The following is a 27,537-nucleotide window of genomic DNA, read 5'->3' on the forward strand; positions in this document are numbered from 1 at the left end:
AAGGATTAGATCAGATGAAGTACTTGTGCCCTCTGTTGGAAATTCCCTGGGGAGCAGGTAGACTACTCCAAAGAGCAGGTCTGCTTGTAATAGAACAGAGCGGGTGCAAAGTTTAAAAGGCCACAGCCAGCCATTTCCTTAGGTTTTGGATGTGTAGTTAAATGAAACCATCCTTCCTTTACAACTGTCCTTCAAAATCCATTCTTGAATCACCTATGTATCTTTCCATCATCCCTCATTTATCCATACATACAGCCATTCTTCTAGCCATTGTGGATAAACACCAATTGCAAGTCCTTTCATCCTCCTGTGTTTTAATGGACACTCCTTTATGGTAGCCAACCTACCATTACCCCACTATCCAACAACCCTTTACACTCTGATTTCCTACCTTGTCTGCTAATGTCAGTTGAATTCCTATATCTATCACTATCAATATACTATCTCTTGTGTGTGTCTGTGTGTGTGTGTGTGTGTGTGTGTTGTTACCTCAAATCCATCTTTCCACTGGTGCTCCACCTGGAACTTCTCTGCAGCTGTGGCCAGAGACTGAAAGTAGAAGAAAAGAAGAGAAAATGTTACATACGTTATATTCAAACAATACACACTGTCAGACACACAAAATTATACTCAATTTCTGTCAAAATCATACTCAGCTTTTTTGTACTAGGAAGCACATGGTGAAACCAAACAAAGGCACAGGTGTGACACTTTCAAATAAAATCTACAGAACGCTTACACTGCACAAAATAGTCCAAAACAGTCATTTACATTTACAGTGGAATAAAAAAATAAATCTTATTACAGTTATTGGGGTTTTACTTCATGACATTTTGGAGCATTTCTGTTGGTCCAATCATCATTAAGCCTTGAAACAATGTAAAGGAAACTCCACTGTTCAAATTAAGCAGGTAAATGAATCCAAAAACAGAAAACTAAACTTTAGTAAAACTTTACTAAACTTTACAGGGAATGAAAAAAAAAAAGATTTTATTCCAAGTCATTCTGGAACATTCCTACTGGTCTGTAAAGAACAACACTTATTTTTTTATTATTATTATTATTGGCGTCGCTGCTTAAGAATGTGATTAAATGTTGTGAAATTGCAATTACAAAATTCATATAATTTTAATTTGAAACAACATTCCCAGTCCTCCCACCTCAGCCAGACTCACATTATGTCAAAAAAATGAAGATACAAGGTTTTTCCATGATCATGATATGTAATTATGAGATTGTCAAAAGAATATCATACAACTCTTCGACCCCTATTAATACATTCATAATCTCATTAAGTTGTGTTATCTGCCTGCACCGGGCAGGCTTTGAGCAACCAATAGACAACCTGCTCCTCCCGATCCAAGACCAACTTTGGACCAAGCCCCAAAAATAGAGTGAACAATGTGCTGTTCAGCAGCAGCTGAGGAATGGCCCTCCTCAGTACGAGCCACATTAAGTTTAGCACCCTGAGGAGGGAAGGCAGGCTTCGGCATAACAGGATGTCACGCTAAAATTAGATCACATGCTGCTCTGCCCCACATCTCCTCTAATGACTAGGTTAATGGTACATAATAGGGGCTGATCTAGAAAGTGACTGTTGCCTTAATTTCCCCGGAGAAAACCCACATCTAATTTCTTACCCTGTCGAGTAAAGACCATTATTGGAGTTCTATCAAAATTAGAAAAAAGGGGTGGTCGTAAATCTATCATAGAATACATAAGAAATAGCACAATGAAGAGGAGCAGTCCATAATCTAGCAGCTCCAACCTTTGGTTTCTGTTGTTTCCTTGTACTTCTTAGGCGTAATTAGAAAGCAATTAATTATTTTCACTTCCTGCGGCAACATGTTAAAGGCTGTGTCTGTGACTTTTCCATTTGTTACAAAGTTAAATAACAACAAAAACATGGAACAAAATGTGACATGGTTCCTATTTGTTCTACAAAACGAGACTGCAAATGTAACAATAACCTTTCATTAAACCCTAATCATAGAATATAAAATATGTCTTCCAGAAATAAGAAGTTGCACATATTACCATGCAGGTTTTAACTGTAAGGCAATTACTCTAAATATCCACCCTGCTTTTATTAGTTATCTCCCGCGATAGTTGCAGCTTCTAAAGGTTAAAAGTATAGTCTATAGACAACATCAGCTGTAGTCTACAGCATTTTTTGGTTCTAGACTAACCACCAATATCTTATAATGGATATATTTATGTCTATTCACCGCATATGTCACAGTGTAACAGTGACTCTTTCAATAAGAAGGCTAGCACAGAGTTGCCAACTAAATTCTGCTTAGATTACTGCTGGTACTCACAGTCAGAGATGTATCTGTGACCTCCAGAAGGCCCAGCATGACATTTTTTGTTCGACATGACTCTTCTGTCATCGTCCAATTGTGTCGGTAGTTAACATAATAATTAGGGTCAGTCTAGATTGTGAAGGCCTAACCAATGGACGAGCTCACTTGGCTGTTTCTATATTTTAATACCATAGGATTTAATAATAATAATAATAAGAAGAAGAAGACAAAAAAAATGAATTACCCAAAGTCATTAGACCTTCTCTGGGAGCCTAGAAGGCCCCGAGGGCCCCTCACTGGGCAACAGAATGTATTTAGTTTTAATATGAGAGGAATAAGGAGACCCTGGCTGCAGCTCTATTCAGTGCTAAAACTGAATAGCTGTGCGCACGGTGTCAGTTTTTGTCTTGGTCCAGCATTGGAAGAGTGCTCCTCAGGCCACGTGAACCTTGTTCGTTCACCATGAACCCAGTCCAAAGCAGGGCAAAAGCAAAAGCTTTCACACCCTTTGTTTGTTACTGAGAGCGAACAAGGAGAGCAGATCCACATTAGATTACACGTTAACCCCATTTCACCCCATTTTGTTCCGGTTCACACCAGCATGGTGGCAGGCTACCATTAGCATGATATTAGTGCTGCCAGCCAAGACGGCAAGGAAGCGCATTATTAATGCCACAGATTCAAAGCAACACAGACACAACAGAACAATGGCTTTTTATAGGAATGCTGGATCTGGAGACGCCAGTCAAGCTTTAAACAGAGCAATAATTAGTATGTCTTCTGCCTTGAGCTTAACACTGTTATTAACAGACTGCTGTGTCAAGATTGCTGGTACGACTCAACACTACTGTGGGCTTTTTAGGAGAAGTCATGTAGGACGTGGTAGGTAGAGGAACAGGTGTTTCTTTTGGTGTATATGAAAGTAGTGGTCCAGCATAATCTAGTTCATGTGTAGCATATGGTGGATTCTACCAATAATAATGTCCATGTACATTAAATCATCAAAACAACAGAAGAAATGTCAACTCAGCATTCAGGCATTGAAACGGAGGCCAGATTTCATCTGTGTCCAACACTAATGGTGAATATGGTCGTCTTGTCTTGGAACATAAAGCCAATTGCACACAAATTTTAAATTATTGTTTATAATAGAGGCACGCACAATGGCACCGGAAATACGTGCTGGCGCACGAAGGCGCTTCATGACGCAAGGGGTCACGCAGCATTCTGACAGTGCTACATCCAATTAAAGCCAAATCGAGAACAGAAAGCCACAGGAGGTCATACGTGACTTGAAATTTACACAGAGAAAGGCATCCAGTCTTTTGGTAAACAAACAAATGCTAAGGCCAAGCTATCTCAGTTAGTGTTACTATCCTAGCCCTATCCTGCGCAACTCGCATCTGAACATTAAGTGCTCTAAGCCAGGCTGAGATCTTTGCCACTGAGGCAAATACAGTGCTGCAGACTGTAAGCAGTGGGTGAAAGATAGTTTCTACATTTTGTTTTGTAGGCTAGTTTCACTGGAGTTTAAGTGAGATTTCCTGATTTTCATATATTATCACATTCATCTGCCATGCTACACACAGTAAAACAGCTTAGTCTTTGGAACAGGCACTGGGTGTGTGCGCTACCAGGCTTTACTGCTGTATGTACAAGGGTTTCATTCTTGTTGGATACACTGTATTTTTTTCCAGAATAAGTGCAGAAACAAATTCAGCACAGGTTGAATCAGTGAGAACTCTTCATTGTTTTGCTTTGTTAAATCAGAGAAAAGATACAGTACATATTGTACATAGATTCATGTTTTTTTATGTTGTGTATTTTCAAATGACACAAATTTTTTTCTTTTTTAAAATCGGTCAATTTTGAGCTTTGCTAGTGTGGACCACACCCTGAGGTGTTTTGGCTACTCCCGAGTCCAGGTCAGACTTTCTGTGGTCAGCATGTGAAACCTGGTGAAGCCCCCGGTAGCTCTAAAAAATAAAAGGTAACTTTGAGTGATGCCATAGATGAGCCACTTTTGGGTCCTTAAAGAACCATTTTTGTAATGAGGATGTGGCCTTTACATTAATAAAGATTAATAATCTTGTAAAGGTTCTTCATACTTTTGTATTTGTATAAGTGTAGAGTGGTGGTCCAAAGAAAAGGAAGAAGACCGGGTGGAAGCAAGCGCCACGTTTCTTCGAACGGGGATAGACTGTGAGGTGTGGGTGTATAAAGCAGTTGAAAGCCTGGAAAAAGAGGGGTTAAGGGCATGGTCTCGCTCCCAAAATGAAGTTAAGCTCTTAACCTCCTCTTTGTTTGATCACATTCTTTTTTTTATCAAGTAAATGCACATCAACTTTAGAGCTGGGCAATTTGATGATATTTTCTCGTCTCGTGATAGATTTTGTTATCGTGATACACAATATGCTTTTCTAAGCATATTGAGGATACAGTTACTGCTTAATAAACACAGATCAACTGCAGGTTTTTATTACAGTGTAAATTGACTGGTTTAACTGGATGGAGTGCACGAGATGTTAAATAAAAATCACTGTAGTTGTAAGAATCTGTCGCTACTGATGTATTCAGTCTGAAAAATGTCTTTAAATATCATGATATAGTATTTTTACCATATCGCCCAGTCCTAAAAGCTGTTTGCCACCACATTTCTTCCTGTATTAGATTATGGCGACCTTATTTATATGCATGCCCCTGCAACATGTCTGCAATCTCTGGACTCTGTGTACCACGGTGCCATGCACCTTATATGGCGGAACTGAGTGGCCCTTATTGGCTGCACGTGACCTTTCACACTGGTATACTTTTATATGTAAAGCCATCCTAGACCAACTCCCTCAATTTTTATGTGGTTATATCTCAAAAACCCAGGGTACTTATTCCTTAAGTTCCAATGATTGTTATCTGCTTAATGTTCCCAAAGTTCGAACTGAATTCGGCAACATTCCTCTATGCATGTTGCACCCGCTAATTGGAATTCACTGGAGAGCACTGTACTGAATGTATTTCTCTTGGAACATATAGAAATCTTGTAGGGAACCTAGCATCGTCAAGCGATCTCTTATCGCTTCTGCTTTTGCTTTGTGTGAAAGGTTTGTTATTCAACCCGACTGATCCAACTAAATAACTATATTTTACTGTTGATTTGTGATTTATGGTGCAATTGGGAAAGTTTTAGGCTGCTGTCTTGGCCAGGCTTCCCTTGGAAAGAGATCATTGTGTCTCAACTGAACCAACCTGGTTAAATAAAGTGTAAATAAATAAATAAATAAATAAATAAATAATCAACGTATATCTGAAGGTTCTGAAGCACAATAAATTCATAATCGAATATCAGTTGGAAAATCATTCAAATCAGTTCAATTGGGTTTTTAAGTAAGTATCCATCCATCACACATGAGTAAACGGTGAACGGATCCTGATCATTTTTAGAGTAGCAGTTACAGCTGGAAACACAAACAAATCCAGAGCACTCTGACCCAGAGCCGATGAACATGGAGAGCATCATCTCCCAACTCTCATCAACTCCTTGCTCGGCAACAGCTAAACAGCTCGCAGCAGACCAGCGTCCAGCCTCGTCCACACACGCTCGGCCAATCACACTCCAAACTTGATGAGCTGTTGCTATAACAACCCTGATAGTTGGGTCTCATTAGCGAGGGCTGGGCTGGGCTGGACGGTTGTCATGGAGTGGGCTCTGGCTGCAGCGGCAATATAGGAAGTGTGTTTAAGGCGGCGCCATGTTATCAAGATCATTATCAATTACAATCTACACTAGACACACACCGTCACTGACATACATATGCACACACATACACACACATACACAAAAGAAACGTCTACATATACTTAAGTCCCAACTACCCTTTGTTTAGTTCTACATTTGTCAATATGACTTCTTGCATAAAGACAAGACACCCATATTCACCACTTCGCCTTTAACACATCCGTGCAGTGAGCACACACATACACACTAGTGAGCAAACACACACACAGTAAACAGTGAGCACTCATTTGCTTCAAAAAAAAAGCTACAAATAAATAAATAAATAAAGATGAGTAAAACAGCATGGACACTTTTAAACTGGACCGCAGTGCCAAGTGAAACCACAAACTAGGTAAATCATACTGTGTTCTGGATGCATTTTAAGTGTGTTGAGAGGCGTTGTTGGGTGTGCATTTACAGAGATGAGATTGGAGATGGTTACCCATTTCCATTTTAGAGCGCCATTGAGTACATCAGTCATTTTACATACTGCAGTTAGCAGCGAGCTGAGCCCGGATATGCTATTCTCCCTGTTACATGTCAGTGGAGCATCACAACGAGTCCTGAAGCTGATATTTCAAGGTAAAAATGCTACATAATGTTGCTTTAACTTCACCAAACCAAAAAAAAGACATAGATAATCCAACAAGATGGTCCAAGATACCAGACTTGTGAGTGAAGGATCAGTTTGAGGCCAAATATATAGACAAGTTGAATATACACCGATAGGGTGGCTGTTTTAGTATTTTGCACCCTCTACCCACAGACTCTTCGTATTTTCTTCTGTGTGTACAAACACAGGCGAATGCACAAGCCCAAATGTGCGCCCCCAGACACACACACACACAAACACACACACATATCCTGGTACAGGTCAGGTCACTGCTTATTTCTCCCGGGAACAGTGTGTGTCCAAAAGGTTAAAGCACTAAGGCTCATCAGTGAATCCTCCTACTAGGACTACTAAGGGTGCACAACTTATTACTTTCTTTAAAAATGGGAAAATTATAAATTTTTTATCAATTATCTTTTTTATCATTATCATTTTGAACGTTGCCATTACAGTTGCACATGCAGGGACACATGCATAGTAACACAGAGGTGCTAACATTCTTTTCAGATCACTGAAGTGGAGCATTTAGGATAATACCACCACTCCACATTTGCAGTAGTAGCAGTATTATTATTATTATTATTATTAATAATAATAATAATAACAATAACTAAATGAGTATAATAATATTAATAGTTAATAATAATTAATTGGAGCACATAGGTTGAGTTTGGTAAAGAATGTTGATGAACTTATAAGATCTGCTTTCTGGTAGAAAGTAATTATAATGTGATGCCTTTGTAAGGTGTTTTAAGGACCACCTGGATGAGCCTGCATAAGCCTGCTGGAAATTTGTACAGATAAGTCAAAAACTGGATTTGGTGGAAAACCAAACAACGCATTCCCGCATGAAAACCTCAGCTGTAAAATGTTAAATGTGGTAGTATGACAGTTTGGGGCTGTTTTGCTTCCATGGGATGGGGCAGCTCGTCATTATTTGATGTTACAATGAATTCTGGACTGTATCAGGGGATTTGTACAGGGGAAGGCTGTTTAACCATACCTTTAAGAACACCAGCCAGTCTACCGAGGCAGAAGGAAATTGCCAAGCCAAAGTCCAGACCTTAATCTAGTAGAAAGGTTGTGTCAGGACTTGAACCACAGAATACATGCAAGAAAGCCCACCACAATCACAGAGCTGAAGCAGTTCTGTAAGGAAAAATGGGTCAACATGTTTCCAAGTCAGTATGAGGTTAAGGTTTGTTCTGCTTTCTACTCAAGGAGTTCACACCAGTTACTAAAAACAGGGAGTTCACAGATGTTTGTCTACAGGGACATTTTTGGTTGGACTGCTTTGTTGAGCCTTGGTGATGACGAAAAGGCCTTACTGTTAAAACTATAAAAAAGGTCCTTGAGGAACATTTAGGGGTCCTTCAAGTTGAAGGGGTTTCAAGGAACCTTCAAAGGTTCCTAATCTCTTTTTTATGTTCCTGGACAGTCGCCAGAGCACACTACATTTAAGTCAGATGCTTTTATCCAGAGTGACTTACAAAAGTGCTTTACTGTTTACTCAGAAAATACCCTTAGCTAATTTGTATTAGCTAGGATCCAAAAGATACCTTTGGATTCTTCAATACGCAACATACACTATATGCAAGTACTCTTGGAAGAGAAGGGTCTTCAGTCTGCATTTGAAGACAGTCACTTCGGTGCCAGGACAGAAAAAAGCCTGGACGCTTGTCTTCCGTGGATCTTATAAGAATGGCAGGTCAAGCTGAGTCGTATTTGAAGCTCGAAGGGCTCTTGGTACAGATCGGCTTTTGACCGCTGCCATCAAGCACGGAGGGGCTGGTCCGTTCTTGGCTTTGCAGGCCAGCGTCAGGGTTTTGAAATCTGATGCTGGCAGCAGCTACTGGAAGCCAGTAAAGAGAACGCAGCAGTGGAGTGACATGGCTGAACTGAGAAACACTGATTTCTGGATTAATTGCAGGGGCCTGATGGTGTGCATAGGAAGACCAGCCATAAGGAAGTTGCAGTAGGAGAGGTTGAATTCTCTGGGTGTTGTAGAGGGGAAATCTGCATGAGCGAGATTTGCAACGTCCAAGAAAATGTGATTGGATTTGTATTATTAGTTTTATTGGGTTCTCTTTATTTTTTGTAAGGACATGCTGCCTGTGTGGTGCTAACAAAGAAAACAATCCCTAATTGGAATTGGCATCAGCACTAAATTTATTCATTATAGGCCATCATAACCTGCCTCGGAAATCTGTATCGGTGCATCTCACAGCATCTCATGGATCTGTGTGTTCACGACAGCAACAAACATTACTAAGAAAGACTGCAAGTCTCCTCAGAAATGTGAGTCACTCCTCGAGAAAAGTCATAAAGGCAAATCAAATAAAAGACAGATAGTGGCTGAAAAGAGATTTTTCTTTGCTTCATTACCTACCGGAAGTACAACACACACACACACACACACACACACACACACACACACACACACACACACACACACACACACAGACAGATTCCCACAGGTTCGTCACTAACAAAAGCTCTCCTGCTTCCGTTCTTGTGGACGCACTCGCCCTCCCAGGACACAGGAAGAGCATCAACCACTGTTGCCATGACTAGCACCTCTAGCCATCTCCTTCTGCACACGCAGACAGGGTGTTGTTCAAAGGAGACCAGCTAAAACAGCTATCACACACTCATACACTCGCACATGCACACACTCACGTATACAGACGATAAAGAAAGCACATCTATTTAGTTTGCTTTGAGCTATGCTACTTCGTTACTGCACTAATTACTACATGGTTATGAAATGCTGTAGCATTCCTCTGTTTGAGGGCGACCCTTTGACATTACTCAAGAACATCCATCCCCCATCGCAGCTAGGCCTTAATGAGTGTGTCAGTAAGACCAGCCCCCAAAAAATGAATGGTTTAGAACACAAGCCAATTAGCTGAGAGTGCTGCCATAACGTTAAGTAAAAACGCACACTACATGCCTGACCTTTCCCATCTTTCTTGTGTCCTTCTGCTGTGGATTCAGACAAGCTCAGTCTGCATACATGCTCTACATTTCACATCTTTTTTATATACTGGAGAAGTTTTCAGGAGCTACTGGCTATGATGTGCCTTGCAGTTTAAAAAAAAAGATACAGAGAAAAGACCAGGGGATTTAACCTTGATATATCTATAGGTGCACGTGAACATGCAAAATATAAACTTATACAGAACAGAAAATATTAATGTTGCCTTATTCTGCTCTGCACTGACTCCCAGTTAAATTCCGTATTGACTCTTCCATTAACATACAAAGCCCTATGTGGCCTTGCTCCTAAGTACCTGCGAGATCTTATTACATATTATGAACCATAAAGATTACTTAGATCTCAAGGTGCTGGCTTCTTAGTAGTTTCCAAAATTCAGAAAAGCCCCCCCAACTCTGGAATAACCTTCCAGATAATGTTCGGGACTCAGACACAGTCTCAATCTTTAAATCTAGGCTGAAAACTCATCGGTTTAGTTTAGCTTTTGTTTCCCCTTAGATAAAGCTGTCGTCTCGCTGCTTGCACGCGATCACTCAGGTTTGTGGACAGTTGAGCAGATGGACGCTAGCGTTTCCGGGTGCTTCCGTGTCTGTGTTACCTTCTTGCTCTCTCCTTTAACTAGGCTGTAATAGTCAGACCTGCCGAAGTCAACATTCTCTGCTCTCTATAAATCCTCTCAGAACTAATTCTGTCTCTTGACCTTCTCCAAGTAAATGGTCGCCCACTAATCCAGCCCGACCTGCTGGAAGACTGACCACTGGCACAGTGGGGGGCAAACACCCCTATCACTGCTACCTGCCTAAGGACCATGTTAAAACCTAAATGGACTCTTAACTATCTGCCACTACTAATATTACCACTATTAACTGTCATTACTCTCATTACTCGGACCATCACTGCTATGACTATATTAAGTTATACTACACCATGATTTTTTATATTATGATTAGGAATATGTTTCACACCTGGGCAGTACAGCAGTATAGATGGTTTGGTAACTTTTATCAAGAATTTATAAATAGTTCTGACCAGAGGAGGATGGGTCCTCCTTGTGAGTCTTGGTTTCTCCCAAGGTTTCTTCCTCCAGCTCTGAGGGAGTTTTTCCTTGCCACTGTCGCCGTTGGTTTGCTCACTGGGGGTCTTAGATTTTTCATGTCTTTTTATGTTGTTAATTTCTTGTATTTTACTAATTACTAATTATGTAAAGCTGCTTTGTGACAACAACAGTTGTAAATGGCTCTATACAAATAATTTTTTTTTTATTTACCAGTTTTACCTGATAGAGGCTGATTAAAATGCAGCATTTTAAAATCTGAATCTGAAATTGAACAATGTAGTGAAATAAAATAAATACCATGACCTTTAAATCCAGTATGCTTAATTTAGCAAATAAAGAGTAAAAATATGGTTTCTGTTAGAAAATCAGCAAAACTTTCGCGTAATTTTACTAGTGATGTGCAAACCTTTGCATAAGACTGTATATTACTACTGTCATGCACCTTTAAAATGGCAACTTTAAAGAAGGAAAAGATTTTTTATTCCAAGCATGTCTATTGGTCCATTCACCATGACATTTGGAAACAACTACCAGATTCATATTATGTCAAAAAGTGAAATAGTAAAAAAAAAAAAAATATATACACATATATATATGCCTGTTGATGTGTGTGTATGTGTGTGTGTGTGTGTGAGGGAGCACAGAGCACGCACACAGACAGACAGAGCAGACCTGGTTTAATGACATGGGCAAAAGCAGCAAAGCGTTAGGGCTGAAATCTGCATGGCCTGGGTAGGAAAGCTCTCAGATCATATCAGTTCTTCCTCACTCAGTCCATTTGCAGGACGACAGCTGCTGTAGCTGTCTGTCTCTATAGCCAACCCAGTCTGACAGAACAGAGGCCCAGAGAAAGAGAAGCCGACAGCTGGGAGGACAAAAGAAAAAAGAAACAACAACCACACACACACACACACACACACATACTCTCTCACACACACATGCATACAGTTATAAAATCATGCACAAACAAAGGACAGGGGAAACAGTAAATAATAATGAGACCCCCTCTCTCCATTTCAAAGCATTTGCACTGCCAGCAGGGAAGCAGTGTTTTCCAACAGCTGATGGTTGAATGTATCAGCACACCACCCAGATAGCTGGAGTCTGAGATGTAGACATGCATACAATACAGTATATTAGGGCTGCATAATATGGATAAAATGCTCTCATGCAAGCAGTTTGCTCACATAGTCTCATTGAGTGAAAAGCGTTCTACCCATGTTGTTATATCAGATAGCAACCTGTTTGTTTTACCACTAGGCCGGTGTCAATTCGCTGACTGAACCAGTTGCTAAGAAACACCAATGACCACTTTATTCAATTCAGCTGGACCTACTTTTTTGCTCGAGGAAGCTGAAGAACTTCTTTCCTTTACTAAATTGGCTAATAAAAGCAATAAAACACTTTAGGTCAAGGGATATCACAAATAATCACAGATGTGTGGCAGCTGAATCAGGTGCTATGATACTAGGGCCTTTAAATACTGATGACTGGAGGAAAGTAACCAAAAACAAATCATTAAGTAACAACTTTAACACAAATGTTTGTTCAGCTAATACTGTATCTTTAAAAAAAATGTAAATTAAATGAAATAAAAATGACTATGATGTTTTTGAAAATGTGCTAAACTCAATAAAGGATGTTGTGTTGTACTGTAAATACATTTCTAACTTAACTGATAACAGAAATTGTGGGTTAATAATAAAACTTAATAAACGGAAACCTCACATTTTAGCACCTGTGTAAAAGTGCCTAAAGGGGCCCTCCCCTGCTTAGCCGGTCCACACCGAACATAGATCCAAACATCCTAGGTCATAGATCGACTTTTATTTTGACAGTCTGCTTGTTCCTTTGTATTAGCTGTCCGTATCTGACTCCCACACCTTACACTAAAAAAACTCTGCTCTCCACTTACACAGCCGAGTGATAGAGCTGCAGATGTGTGGCCATGCTCAGTGTGTTGATTTCTGGCTCTCAGGGCTCAGTGTTCACAGACCGTACCAGTTTTATCCACACTCTCCGTTCATGCGACAGACAGCTGCTCAGTCTGTAGGTTTTCACTGCAGCCAGGCAGCCGCTGTATTCCACACTGCAATAGGCAAGCCGTTCAGTTCACTTGGGTCCCAAACTGTGGGAGGCGATCCATACAGATCATGGATTATCCAGGATCCATTACATTTCTGCTATATTCAGTTAGTCTAAAGCCAGCTGTATTTACAGGCTTATTTCATAGAGTGATAGATGAAAACCACAGAGAGCCAGCTTAGCTACCATAAGAACACAGGTGTAAAGGTGAGTGAAAAACTACAGTGTAGTGTGGACAGATGTCTTTGTGGGTGCAGTGGGACTGAGCATAGGAGTTCCAGTAAGTAAGTGCAGAGGGCAGAGTGTGCTTGTATGGGATGTGGACAGATATCCAGTGTATATATACACACATATATATATATATATATATATATATATATATATATATATATATATATATATATATATATATATATATATCAAAATAATAATAATAATAATAACAACAACAACAATCTTACTTTATGATGATTAAAACTTGTTTTTTTTTTCAACGGTACCCAAGTGAGTCAACCAATGGAGGATATATATATATAATTTATTGATATACTTAAAAGGTACTGGTCAATCATACTGTTAAGTGGTTGTTTTTGGAACAGCCTGAAATAAGTTACCTTAATCCATTAAAATAGCCAAAGAAAAAGTATGCTCATTTGCATATTGCAGCCTCCTACAATATCAGTACTGCATACAAATGCCATATTGTGCAACCAAACAACAATCCATACCCAAGCTGAATAGGCCCATCATAAAAAAAAGTAATAAGACGTATGCTGCATTAATGGCCACGATTACTTGGCTGCCTGTGAAAAGGCCTTCATTCTACAATCTACTCCAAATGAATAATCTCATCTCATCTCATTAGGGTTCAGCAAACAGAGAAGCAGCTTCTGGCTAGGCAAACATTTGGATTCGGCAGTGCTGTTGGCTTGGAGTAACTTTGAAACTAAAGTTTTACAAGGAAAACAACAAACACGATACGACTGAGGGAGCCTGAGAGACGTCAGTGAAACGAGGAGGAGCGTGGAGCGGGAGTGTTACTATTTCAAGAGACAACACACAACAAGATGGTTAACCGACTGGTAATCTGTCTCACTCCTGCTTTCGCCCCAGGTTTCCCCTCTTAAAAACTGACTTAGTCAAAGCAGTGGATGCTCCTTGCTTATCCCACTTACGTTCATTCCAAACTGCGCACTTTTAAAACGTGATCATGATCATGAAGAAGAAAAAGGTGCTTGGAGGATCCAGAACAATAAAAGGAAAAACAGGAAAACAGGGTCGGAATAGCTCTCATAAGAACCCCATGTTGTAGTACATTTACCTTTAAGGCATTTAGCAGACACTCTTATCCAGAGCAAGTGCTTTGCTATTTACCAAAGAATAACCTCAGCTAGTTTGAATAGACTAAAAATTCAAAGATACCTCTAAGCTTAGACACTACTAAACACAAGTCGATAAGGTGACCATTCGCCCAAGTATTCTCAGAAGAGGTGGATCTTCAGTCTGCGTTTGAAGATGGCGAGCGACTCTGCCATTCGGACACCCAGGCAAAGTTAATTCCACCACTTTGGTGCCAGGACAGAAAAAAGCCTGGACACTTGTCTTCCTTGGATTTGAAGGGATGGCGGGTCAAGCCGAGCCGTACTTGAAGCTTGAAGGGCATATTGCCATATGTTGTAGTGCTGCTCTTTCTTAATGACAGTGAAAGTTGTGTGTGAAATGAGTACAGTCTAGAGGTTCCCTCATTCCATAAATTAGCCTTGACACGGTCACAGTCTTTGTATAATTAAATTCCATTCAAATTTAGTGTCATTATACTAATACAGGGTTGTACAGTACAGTGAAACTCCATTAGGCTAAGTCTCCAGGGCAGAATCGGTTAGGACGTGATGCAATAGTGCAAGGACAGTAGACAAAACACGAGACAGGATGCATAGACAATAAGTATAAAGACAGTGAATACAATAAACACAAATATATACAAGTCTGTGCATTAAGGCTGGGTAAGGTCCAAAAGGTGTAAATGTAGAGTAAAATAGGGAGTTCGGGAGTGTAATCTGAGGTAGAGCAGTCTGATATCGCATGCATCACAACAAGGTGTACAGTGCAGGAATACTCCACAATGGTAACTGTACAGGAGAAGAACACCTTTCAATAGAAGTCGGAGCATTTCTATTGGTCTACTAACCATGACATTCTGACCCCAACAATGTACTGCTATTCTGTGAGCAACACTTTGTATTTGGTGCATTTGAACAGCCCTCATAAACTTGTAAACTTGTGAATCACTGAGTTTACCCAAAGAGTAAGATTAGCACTCAAACAGCTGACAATACAAGTCGTAAAATGGTGAGCGAAGCAGTGAACTCGGGACAAGCTCTGTCTTTCCAGTATTCACTCATTTTGACAGATCACCAGCAAACAGTCACCATATGGTGGCGGCGGGTGGGGGAAGTTAGGACCATTCTAACGGCCTGTGACTGACAAGAGCCCTAAAATTGTATAAAATTAGTATCTTGGCTAAATTGTTGAAGAGTTGTGGGGCCCAGTGTAATATATATCCATAGGTCCTAAAATACCTTTTTGATACCACATGAAATCTCATTAGATCTGCTGGAAAAGCAAGTTAATGGGTGTATTATAATGCTTAGGAATAATTGTAACTATTGTACAGGTCCCTGATCCTGGTCCTGCAGGCCTCACTGCCCTGTACACTTCAGTCAACTCAGGAAGGGCTGATTAGGAGCTGATTAGTTGGACCATGGGATTTAGACCAGGGAAACACCAAAGCTTTCAGGAACTGGGTCACCCAGGCCGAGGACTAAAGCTTTTACATGGACATGGAAGTGGTGGAAAGTTTGCTTATGCTCATGTTTTGCTGCTAAGGAACGTCTTATTCCATTGGTGGTGCTTTTCTATTATATTATACAAACTGGCTGTGCAACTGAGCAACGTTTGCCAAGATGCTAAATCCATACAGATCAGAAAGAGATATTAGGTATACGATAGCACACTTTTATATCATATATTACAATAATGTTCACACAAGACTTACCTGTGAGACCATGTATGTCTGTAAACTTGCCGAAAAAAGACCAGGACAAGATTATAGACCTCACATACAAATAAAGGAAAAGAGCGCCAGATTTCACGGGAAGGGCAAATGCTCTGGTAAAACCACAGTTTACCGGTTTCTGAATGAGCAATGCTATCTATTCTTACAGTCATGATACATTTAAACGAGTCTTCTTTGACATAGTGTACACATCTGTGAAGAGAATTCACTCCAAAAGGAACTAGCCATTCGCCAGAGTTCACCAGCACTCGCACTGGGATAGCTGTTGTTCTCTAAAGACTTCATTCATTACAAAACGTTTCCTCCTGGCACGTGCTACAGAGAACGGGAGCCATTTTGGCTTGAGGCAAGGTAAACTGTGTGTTATCTTGGCAGGTTTAAAAAGGAGTACTAGCGGAGAGCCATCTTGGCTCAAGGCGCAAGACTTGCGCTCGTTGGGGTTGTGCCACTTAGCGTCATGCCAAACACCAGTGTGAAAAAAACAGGCTCCCACCACTGAAAGCATACTGCAAGGCTAGAAGATCTGCTATGCTGAGTGAGCTCATGCTTTAAAAAAACAGATGGCCTTCTCTGTGTGTGTGTGTGTGTTTCTGCAGGTATGCGCTTTAGGGTATAGATATGCAGGTGTATGCTAATCTGCATCTGTATATTTAGCTTATTGATCGTATCCGCCAAAGAGCTGCATAAGAAAATGCAAAAGGTTCTTCAGTTTGAAACTGTGCAGGAACCTCTTAAGGTGCTTTAAGGAACAGTCAAGGAACTTTTTCCTGAAGGTTCATCAAAATTTGAAATTTAAGAACCTCCAAAAGGTTGCTCAAGGATTATATACTTTTAACAGTGTACGCAGATATGCATATCAAAAGTATGGGAACACCTCCCAGACATCTTTTGAGCTACAACCTAGAAAAAAAAGTCTTAAAATGAAAGTAATTTTTTTTTTTTTTGCTCATATGCTGGTAAGAAAGGCAAGTCAAAACTGCATATTACTGTAAAGAATGTACAGGAAGGTTTAGATAAGGCCAGATTGGTGGTGCACAGATCCTCATATAATCTTCACAGAACAGTCATAAAAAGGAAAACTTGATTGAGTGCTGAAGAGGGCTGATAGCATCAAAGTAGCACACTTGCCACAATCATCAAAAGGTACGTTTGGAGAAAAAAAAGGTACTGCATTTTATAAACAGAAGACCTTGCTAACTGTAAAACATGGGGGTGAATCGATCATGTTTTGGGGGTTGTGTTGCCACCTGTGACCTTCAACGAATACCAATACATTCTGGAGGCACATGTCAGAGTATCTGTTAAAAGGCTGAACTGGAAAAGAGGATGGCTTCTACAGCAGGACAATGACCCACAATGTACCACGGAATGGCCTTTACAGTGCTGTGACCTAAACGTCCTAAAATCTGTAGATAGCCCCTAAATAAGCTTTGCATGCTAGAACACCTAAGAATATCTCAACACTAGAGGCTTTCTGTAAAGTTTGCATGATGTGATTTCTACTTATTAAATACCATCGCTGTAAGTTGTCCAAACTTTCACAAAGGCCATTTTTTTATTTGTTTTTTTTTTCTAAGCAACTATTTATTCGGGTTTGCTGACAATATCGAATTATGTTTGATCAGCTGTGTCACTTGGCCAAGGGTGCCCAAGCTTTCCACATACAACTGGGTATCTGTTCAGTTGCACCAGCAGCACACCAGTTTTAACTTTATTTAATAAATCAAATCAGGTACTGGAAGATAACTACAAATAATACAGGACAAAGAACAGCTCTGGAAACCAAGCGTCTGAGTAATATTTGTACAGATTTCTTTTAAATAATATGGCTATCTTCCTGAGCAGATAAGCACTTAGCACATAGTTAAGTCCATATACAGTAAGTGCTTAATGTTCTTGATGATAGCAGCAGAAAAAGCAATCCCACAACAGCGATCATTATGATCCCAACCCATAACCCACAGCACATCCTAACCCATAGCACTTGCATTAGACAACATAGAAGTGCACAGAGCTTCAGGGCTTTTATCTCTTTTTTCCTCATTTCTCTCCATTGAGGCAGTTGTTGTGAGAGGGTCTCCTCACCAGGTAATACTTAGGGGTGGGGTTAAATAAAAGGCTTGGATTGACCAGTTCGCTTCAAAAAAACTTTTTCTCAGATATTCCAGTTATCTCCCAATTTACACAGAGACACTTCAGAAAGTTGTGGAATATATGTACTAGTGAGCTATTCCACCAAGTGGGAGACAGGGGTTCGATTCCCAGTCTGGGTGACTGCTGCACTACACCACACCGATAAGAACCCCTGTAATATGAGTAACCTTGTAAGTCGCTCTGGATAAGAGCATAAGCTAAATACTATAAACGTACTTCTGTACAGTGATGATATGCTACTTCACTGCTTTCCTAGTATTACCTTTACTATCCACGGCCATATAGCGTATATAAAAACAAAGGATTGATGATACTGTGCAGATTTCAATATAAAGTGTATAAAGGACTGAGACCAAGTTCTACCATCAAGACCAAATACATGGTGAAGAGACTCCTCCAAAGCATCCAGCATTTTGAGCTTCTGGAGGTGATGAATATGGATATGCATCAAATGAGACCTAATATAGCAAGTAACAGCAGTCAGAAATGTGAGTAGGTGTCTGCTTGAATAATCAAAGAAACTCTTGACAGTACTAAAATGTTCAGACCACTGCCAAAAAACTGTAGGTGACTGTTCCTGTAATTGTCTCAGGAGAGGAGGGTGAAAAACACAAGTATGGTAAATTGGTCAATTCGCCAGAAAAACGATCACCAAATAGCTCCTAGAAGAGGTAATTACCGCAGGACCCCATGTAGACTTAATCCTATCCCAATCAGGCTTACATTTTGGCTCTGACGTATCATTCTAGGCCAGTAGATCATATTTCAAATCACACATACATTTCACTAAATTAAGTCCAATAATCAGGTACCTAATACCTCTTATACTTCAGATGCACAATTCAAGATTGGTAAATCTTCATAAAATTAATTTAATTACTCACTATTACTAATTATGGATAAATATTTCCCCTAGGATGGGGTTTTGGATTGGGGTTTTGGATCTGACTGGATAGCACTGCACACCTGACAGTAAAATGTCCCGTAGTCTTGTTATCTATTACTAGTCTCAGCAGCTCCAAGCATTCAATTAAAAAGGAAGGAAGGGTTACTGAGCTCAGATAAGTGGAATATTTTGTTTGGAACACTTTTTTTCATTTTATTATTATTTAAAGGCTGTAGTTTGACTATGATTTGCATTTGCATATGATTGCATTCCAAAGGAAAAACTAAAAAGTAAAAGTAAAAAACAAGCAAATCAATAAAAAAAATGGATAGGCTAAAATGTTTTGCCCTATTCTCATGCTTATAAACATAACATATAGCATTTATATAATAAACTCAACAAATATGTCCCTACATTGTAGAGACCTATGAAAAACAGAGGCCCCTCCTACTCCAAAACTCCCAGTTAAACCCATGATAACGATTAAAATTATTTTCTGAGATTGGGAAATTGAAATTGAAAAACTATTCATGTGAAAATGCAGATGTGTACACACACACACACACACACACACACATACACACAGCTCATAAACAGCTCCTCATTAGAGGAGGTGAGAGGATATAGAAGAGGAACTGGGCTGTTAAAGACCCATCGTAGTACAGTGTGTAGCTGTGCCTCACGCAGAACACCCAGATCTCAGATTTACACCCTTATCTCGCGTGGGAAGGCTAGAATATGATCACTCCAGCATCTCACTTCAAACGAAGGCACACTAGCACCTGTTCTGTCTCACCACCTGATTTTGTCCATTGTGCAGATGGTAAGGATGTATTTTACCAAGAGTTCTCTTTACGCTTGTTTCAGGTATGAGTCACGAAACTGAGCAATTTATCGCTTTATGGAGCCAGGGAAGCATAGCAACCCAGTGCCATGGCAACCAGGAGCCAGCAACATCCATCGCACAGGAAAGACAACGTTTCAAGCTGTGTGTGACACAGTGCGCTGGGATGTAGAATACAACATGATTGTTTTAGTAAGGAGACAGACCTTAAAACCACTTAAACAGCCTATGGCCCGCCGGTGGGCCGAAAGTGTTATTGTAAACTTCTATTATCAAAGAATAGCCCCACCAGTTTGTACAGACGTCCCTGTAGTGACTGTAAAATACACTTTTGTGTGTAATAAGCAATTCAGAATAAATATATGTGATAGATTTTGACTGTATTCTGAATGCGCTGATTTTAAGGTGTGAAGCACTTAATGGGCCTGGCTATTAACTAACTAACTAACTAACTAGACAACCGACTAACTCATTTACTGACTATACCCAACTAGAGCAAATAGCAGTAACCCTGATTTCACAAACAATGATCAGGCTAGCACTGTATTTTACTATCTGCATGAGAAATGGCGCTAACACGCTTTCCCCTAACTTGCCTGTGCGTTAATGTCTAACACACAGCATCATGCAAAACAATCCACTTGAACGTCTCTGATGGTAAATATCCCAATACTGATTTCATTATCTCACTCTCACAAGAAAGACATGATAAGCATCACATCAAACATTACACCTGCCATTAAAATAAGCCCGGCTTTATTGAGGGGAGTTTCAGAGAATGACACAAGGCCTAGCCATTAAGCCTAGTTAAGACTAAAAATAATGAAGCTGATCAATCCAGCACTATAGCCTGGCAGCTTATGTTGAGTACCGAAACTGCCTGTATATGTGGGAATAGGGGTGGGTAAAAATATAATAGACATTTAATTTTTTTACAATACACAATAGTTAAGGCGACATTTTGACACTCAGACAAAATGTACCAGTCACTTCTGATTCTTTACTATTTCGTTAAGTTTTTTATACATACTTTCATATGTGGCCCTTAATCGGATAGGTACACGATTTGTGGATGTATGACACGAATGTGAACGGTCAAATCGGTGAAATGTTTCAAGGGGTGGATTCCTTCACATTACAAAACACACACAGATCACTTCCATTTATGAAAGTGAACAGTCAAGATAGCCAAGTCCGATTTAAGCGAAAAATCTGAACTGATTAATGAGGCTTGTGAATGGGGAACATTGCATAATTACACTCTTTTTTTAATGAAGCATGCAGTTGGTCAGTGTTCCTTAGGTTGATAAAATATCGTCATCTTTCCCCACCCATATCTGCGATCACTGCCACTTCTGATTGTGGTTGGATTGTTAAATTTAATGCTTACCCAATAGCTTCGCTTTGTTGGTCGTTAACATGCAGGAGCTTATTAACATGTCGATTTTGATTAGCTGTCACTCAGGTTATGTTGTTAAAAATACTCACTTGAGGTATAAAAGAGAGAAGAGAGCTGAGAATTGGAATCGGAACTATCGGAACCGTATGAATAAGACTAATACAGCAAACCCGAGACTTTACAAAGACTGAGCGAGTGAAGGAAAGGGGGGATTTAGCTCTGCTAATGCTGCTGCTGAAGAACTTCGGTCTTTGAATCTGAACCTTGAATCTAGTCTCCAGGCCTGGATTCAGTTTTTGATTGGCCACGTAGTGTCACTCCTACCAAGCAGTATAAAGTCTAAAGGTCCAGATTGGAAGAACTTTGCTGTAGAGTACCAATCCTAGTCCAATCCGAGTCCTTGTTTAGATATTGTAACCAAGTACGCTTCCCAATACATTTAGGACAGTGTATTCAGCACTCAGCCATCATCACTACCTCCACTTGCGCTGTCTGTCAGAACTCTGAACACACAGGCATATTGAGTTTACTAATTTAATGCTTCAAAGTTTTAAACGGCTCAGTTTTGTCCCAACTCACTGCACAGCCAGAACTAAATCTTAAGCTCGCCATTAATTTCTCTTTCAGCTCACATGGCTAAATGAAACTAAATCTAGATGACAGGCTCAGAATGGAGAGATTACTTGGAGCAGAACAGTCATTGACGGACAAGTGCAGTTGGTAGGCAGCCAAAACCTTTTAAAGTCGCTGCCAGAGAAAAAAATGTGTTCCCCAAGCTCAGAGCGTACCACAAATCAATGATTAAATGCCCAACAACACACACACACATACACACGACCTCTTTGTATCCTCCAAAGTCTGCATTGACCTCAAATGGCCACCAAAACTCACAACATCAGAGCACTTAAGGATAATGCAGTCTGATGTCACGTCTTTCTTTACGTTCCAAACATTAACACTGCCACCTCGTACCACTGAGTGGCTAATTTAACAAAATCCTCAAGGTGGGGCTCTCCTTTCTGAGATCTCATCAAGTCTAGACATTAATGGGATTGAAACTGGACGGACTTTGGCCTGTAGACTGGATTCAGGCATGTGAGAGGTGGGCGTGGGTTAGTACCCTACGGTCTTTTTTAGAGACGTAGAGAGACGTCGTGGCTTCGTGACGTCCTGCTTTATATGCAATGTGATCATCTGACAACAGCATAAATGAGAGAACTCAACAACACCAAACACACTACACTGTAAATGAGCAAAGGGGACGTTCCAGAAAACCCAAGGACTGACCCAAAGACTCCTGTGATTTAGTATATTTATTCATATATTTATTTACCCTTGGCAGGTCCTGGCTATGTACATATTCTATATGGACACAAGTATTGGGACACCTGCCTCATTCATTGCTTCTTTTAAAATCAGAAGTATTAAAAAAAAAAAAAAAAAAAAAAACTTCACTGTCCAGAGAATGTTTTCTACAAGATTTTAAAGGATTTAAAAAGAAAGATTTTAAATTGCTGTGGATTTGAGTGCAGTCAGCGACAAAAGCATTAGTGAGGTCAGGATGATCACCATCCCACCTCATCCCCAACTCATCCCAAAAGTATTGGATGGAGCACAATCCATCATTTCAGAGGTCAAATGCTGGGGGGGCTTTATACTACCCCTCTAGCCCACACCTGATTCTAGTCATGGTGCCAAGAGGTTCATGTTAATCTGCTCCAGAGAGTCTTACTCTACTGACAGTACAGGGACTAGATAGGCTGTGTGTGTGTGCTCACATTTGCACATCTGTGTAATGATAAAAAGTAAAAGTAAAAAATGACCTCTAAAAACTTACAAAAGTACATTGCGAGGGCTTCAGAGACAAAAAAATAATGTAATAATTATTACAATAAAAAAGGGTCTGTAGCAATGGAATTAAATTAGGCTTTCTATGCTTTCGATGTGTCTATACATGTGAGTCGGTTTAGGTGGGGTAGGGGTGCAGTCGATGACGTTAGCGCTGATGAATAACCCACATAAGAGCTCTGATGTCACCAGTCAGGGCTACATACAGGTGCTTCAGAGAAAGCTTTTAACACTGGACACCTCCCCTACTTCAGAGCACACAGCATGAAGACAGCTGAATAATTTATTAGGCTGATGATAGCAGGGCACACATGATATCAGAGGGAGAAAGTGGCCTGTAGCACAGCAAGCAGAGACAGGTCAGATGGGATATTACGCGCCACTTCCGACATACATTCACTCATTTGTTGGCTTCTTTTCAAAATGTACAACAACCAGTGAGCGTAAAACTCTGCAGTAGGACACGCCGGCTTGCCGGTCATCTAGAACACATCTAGAAAACTCATATCTCTTGCTTTGCACACAGGCATTAAAGGCAAAGGTAAAGGTGCACGTATTTGTCACTGTACAGCGAAATGTGTCCTCTGCATTTAACCCATCTGTGGTAATAAACACACACACACACACACTAGTGATCTAGGGGCAGTGAGCACACACCCCCAGAGCAGTGGGCAGCCAACTCCAGCATCTGGGGAGCAGACAGGGTAAAGGGCCTTGCTCAAAGGCCAAACAGTGGCAGCTTGTCGAGCCCGGGAATCGAACCCACAACCCTGTTATCAATAGTGCTGCGCTCTAACCGCTGAACCACCACTGCCCCAAATTAATGACCTTGTTGGAGCAACTGTCTGCACTGTACAGAGAAGAAGGCTTTCAACTAGATTAAAAAAAAACAAAAAAAACATTGCTATCAGGATTTGATTGCATTCAGTGACAGATGCATTAGTGAGGTCAAGATGTTGCCAACCAATGTTGGAGCACCACAATTCCAAAGAACGCAGTTCCACTGCACCACAGCTCAATGTCTTTGTCTATGGCTTTATACCCCTTTTAGCCCACACCTGGCATTAGGCATGGTGCTAATAGGTTCATGTTGATGTCCTATACTATTGGCAGTACTTCTCTACAGAAGCTGTGTGTGTGTGTGCTTGCGAGCATTTGCACATGTTAAAAAAAAGTAGCTGAATGCATTCATTACATGGGGTGTCCACAAACATTTGGACATTTGGAACCCTTTGTAGCACCTTTATTTGTAGTTGTGTAGTGGTACTGGAGGATTGCAAACAGTCAGTCTACAAAGGTTTAGTGGAAGTTAGTGGAAAAAAAGCCAGGACTACACACACACACACACACACACACACACACTTTTGTATCTATATGTGTATCTGGAGAGTGTGTGTTCAGGACAGGCGCATAATTGCAGGAAAGTAGAAGCTAGATGCTACTTTAACTACTTTAAGACTGCCTCGGCTGTCCTTTCAGAAGCCCCTCTGAGAGGCTGCTTACAGTCCTGAAATATTTCCTCTATCAGCAGTGTTTATTATCAGCCACATCCACCTAGCCCACAGGCACACACTTCACACACATATACAAACACACAGAGAAAGAGAGACAGGCAGAGAGACGGAGGCAGAGAGACGGAGGGGGGATAAGGAAAGTTTGGTGTTTACAGAGGCACTCTCTAAGGGCAGTGATCCGCAGGCCTGCTTACAGAAGCACTGCTCTAATGATATTTAGCTGTCTAAAAAAACAGCCCATAGGCTGACTCATCCATCTGCCTCTGTTTTATCTGCCATATCAAAGAGCTGCAGGAACGCAGGCAGAGAGACAGAGAGCACAAACGCACTTCCCTGCTTCCGCTTCCCTTTTCTCTTGCGGACGGAGGCACAAGAAACTTGTACCTTTCCCTTGGCATCTCTTTGTGCCTATCTCTCTTTCTCTCTCTAGTACTCTCCATCTGTCTCTCGCTCTCTGTCTCTCTGTGCATAAACACTGTACTCTGATCACTGTGTTGGTTCCCCTTGTGCCGCCAAAACAGCCCGGACCCGTCGAGGTACGAGCTCCACGAGACATCAACAGCGTTACGTTTTGTACAGCAGCCCTTCTGTGAGATCATCCCAGACTGGCTAGCCTTCCCTCCCCATGTGCATCATTGAGCCTTGGGCTCTTATCACCTTGTCACCGCTTGAAGCTCAGAGCACAGTTGGTCCAATACCTGATGCTCTGATGACCTGGTCGTCTAGCCAACACAATCTGGTCCTTGTCAAAGTAGCTCAGATCCTTATGCTTGACCAGGTTTTCCTGCTTCAAGCACATCAACTTCAAGAACTGGCTGTTCACTCGCTGCCTAATATGTAGGTCCCACTCCTTGACAGGTGCCTTTATGATGAGGGAAACCGTAGTGCCAGGGCACCTTAGCAACTACCTAGCAACACCTCAGTAACCACCAAGCAACTTCATATACCATAGCAACATCTTAGCACACCTTCCCAAATGGGCCCCATCATTACAGCCCATCCTCCACATGGGCCCTGTATCTCACATAGGTCCCATCTAGGTCTCATGTGCAGCGTACAACCCATGTTTAACCCCTTTTGGGATCCATGACTAATATGTGAGGCCAACATTGATAAGTTTCCAGGTGGGGTAAATATATAGGCCCCACATGGACATGTTAGTTGGGATGGTATAGAATCAGGGGAGCTGGTGTTGAGAAAGCTCACTGCAGCACCTGCCCACCATTTCTATCATAAGACTGAACACTGTCTATGGTAACAGACTGTACGCTTCAGATTTGGCAGATAGAGATTAGGCTGAAAAGGGCCGTTTTTGTTTTTTTTTAATTGAGTGCAGTCACAATGTTTCATTTGGCCAAATGAAAAAGAAGCATGTGGAGAGAGGAGGCGTAGAGGCATGAAACACTACACTTCATAATCCATTTCTTCAGCAGTGCTGTACCTCCCTCTCACACAGCACGGCCTCACCAGCACACACCGGCCACACCCACGGACATCAGATGGAGCCCCAAGACGACCGCTGACGGACAGGCCTGAATTAAAGGCGCTCCCTAATCAACTTAACCGTCCTGTCAATCAATCAGTGTAATTCAATCCCAGCACTCCCAGAAATCACATCCCCATTCACCACCCTGCCTCCTCAGATCATAAAAAAAAACAGTACTCACGTTCCGCTGAGAGAAAGAGAGAGAGAGAGAGAGAGAGAGAGACAGACAGACAGACAAAAAGAGAGACAGAGAGAGAGATGGGCAGAGACAGAGAGAGAATGAGGGAGAGAGAGGGAATCGGAGAGAGATAGAGAGAGATGGACAGACAGAGAGGCAAAGAGAGATAAACACAAAAGAGCGACAGAGGCTGAGAGGCAGAGAGAGACAGACAGAAAGACGCAGACAGAGAGAAAGGCAGAGAGTGGCAGAGATACAGATGCAGAGAAAGATAGACAGAAAGAGGCAGAGAGAGACAGACAGATATACAGGAAAGGGGAAACAGAAAGAGGCAGAGATACAAAGGCAGAGAGAGACAGACAGAAAGAGGCAGAGAGAAACAGATAGATATACAGGAAAGGGGAAACAGAAAAAGGCAGAGGCAGAGATACAGAGGCAGAGAGAGACAGACAAAGAGGCAAAGGCAGAGATACAGAGGCAAACAGAGAGACAGAAAGAGGCAGAGAGAGAGACCGACAGAAAGAGGCAGAGAGAGAGAGAGAGAGAAATATAGACAGAGAGGCAGAGATACAGAGGCAGAGAGAGACTGCTAGATAGACAGACAGAGAGAAGTATGTGTCAGAGAGAGATGGACATAGTGTCAGAGAGAGATACACAGAGTGGCGCAGAGAGAGAGAGAGAGAGAGAGAGAGAGAGAGAATCAGAGAGAGACAGAATCAGAGAGAGAGATATAGATAGACAGAAAGGCAGAGAGAAAAGAAATGATAAAATGAAAGAGGGAGAAACAGAAAGAGAGACAGACTGAGGGACAGACAGACTGAGGCTACTGTTGTCCTCTTCACTTCTACTGGACTGGAGTACATAGAGGGTCACGGAGAGATAGAGTGAGTGAAGAACAAAAGACACAGAGAGAGAGAGAGAGAGAGAGAGAGAGAGAGAGAGAGAGAGATTGAGGCTACTGTTGTCCTCTTCACTGCTTTTAAAATTCGACATGCTGAAAGCACTCTCATGGTCACCTCATTTAGCGTGTGTGTGGGGGGTGTTATGTGGGTGTGTGCATGTGTGTGTGTGTGTGTGTCTGTGTGTCTGTGTGTGTGTGTGTGTGTGTGCGCGCGTCAGAGAGGAAAGAAATGGCAGATAAGAGTAATTTTCCAAATTGGTTCAAATGAGGACAGTGAAAACTCTTGGGCCGTTCTGACCGCACCTCAAGGCCATTAGCTCCCACAATAGACACAAACAGAGCACTCTGTCGCTATACTCTCAGTCACTGCACACTGGTGTGACTGCAGCCACCTGCAATAACCACTACCCTCACAACTGC

The 27,537-nt window shown here is 41.2% G+C and overlaps 1 protein-coding gene across 1 annotated transcript in view; it reads right to left on the reverse strand.

Moving 5' to 3' along the window:
• The window catches only part of cacna2d1a (calcium channel, voltage-dependent, alpha 2/delta subunit 1a), a 138,083-nt gene that overhangs the window by 84,812 nt on the left and 25,734 nt on the right, over positions 1 to 27,537 (reverse strand). Inside the window, exon 4 of the mRNA XM_072672571.1 lies at positions 490 to 549. Coding sequence (XP_072528672.1) covers positions 490 to 549 — 60 coding nt within the window. The remainder of the gene's footprint in view (positions 1 to 489; positions 550 to 27,537) is intronic.

This window comes from Salminus brasiliensis, chromosome 2 (assembly GCF_030463535.1).
Source record: "Salminus brasiliensis chromosome 2, fSalBra1.hap2, whole genome shotgun sequence".
NCBI lineage: Eukaryota > Metazoa > Chordata > Actinopteri > Characiformes > Bryconidae > Salminus > Salminus brasiliensis.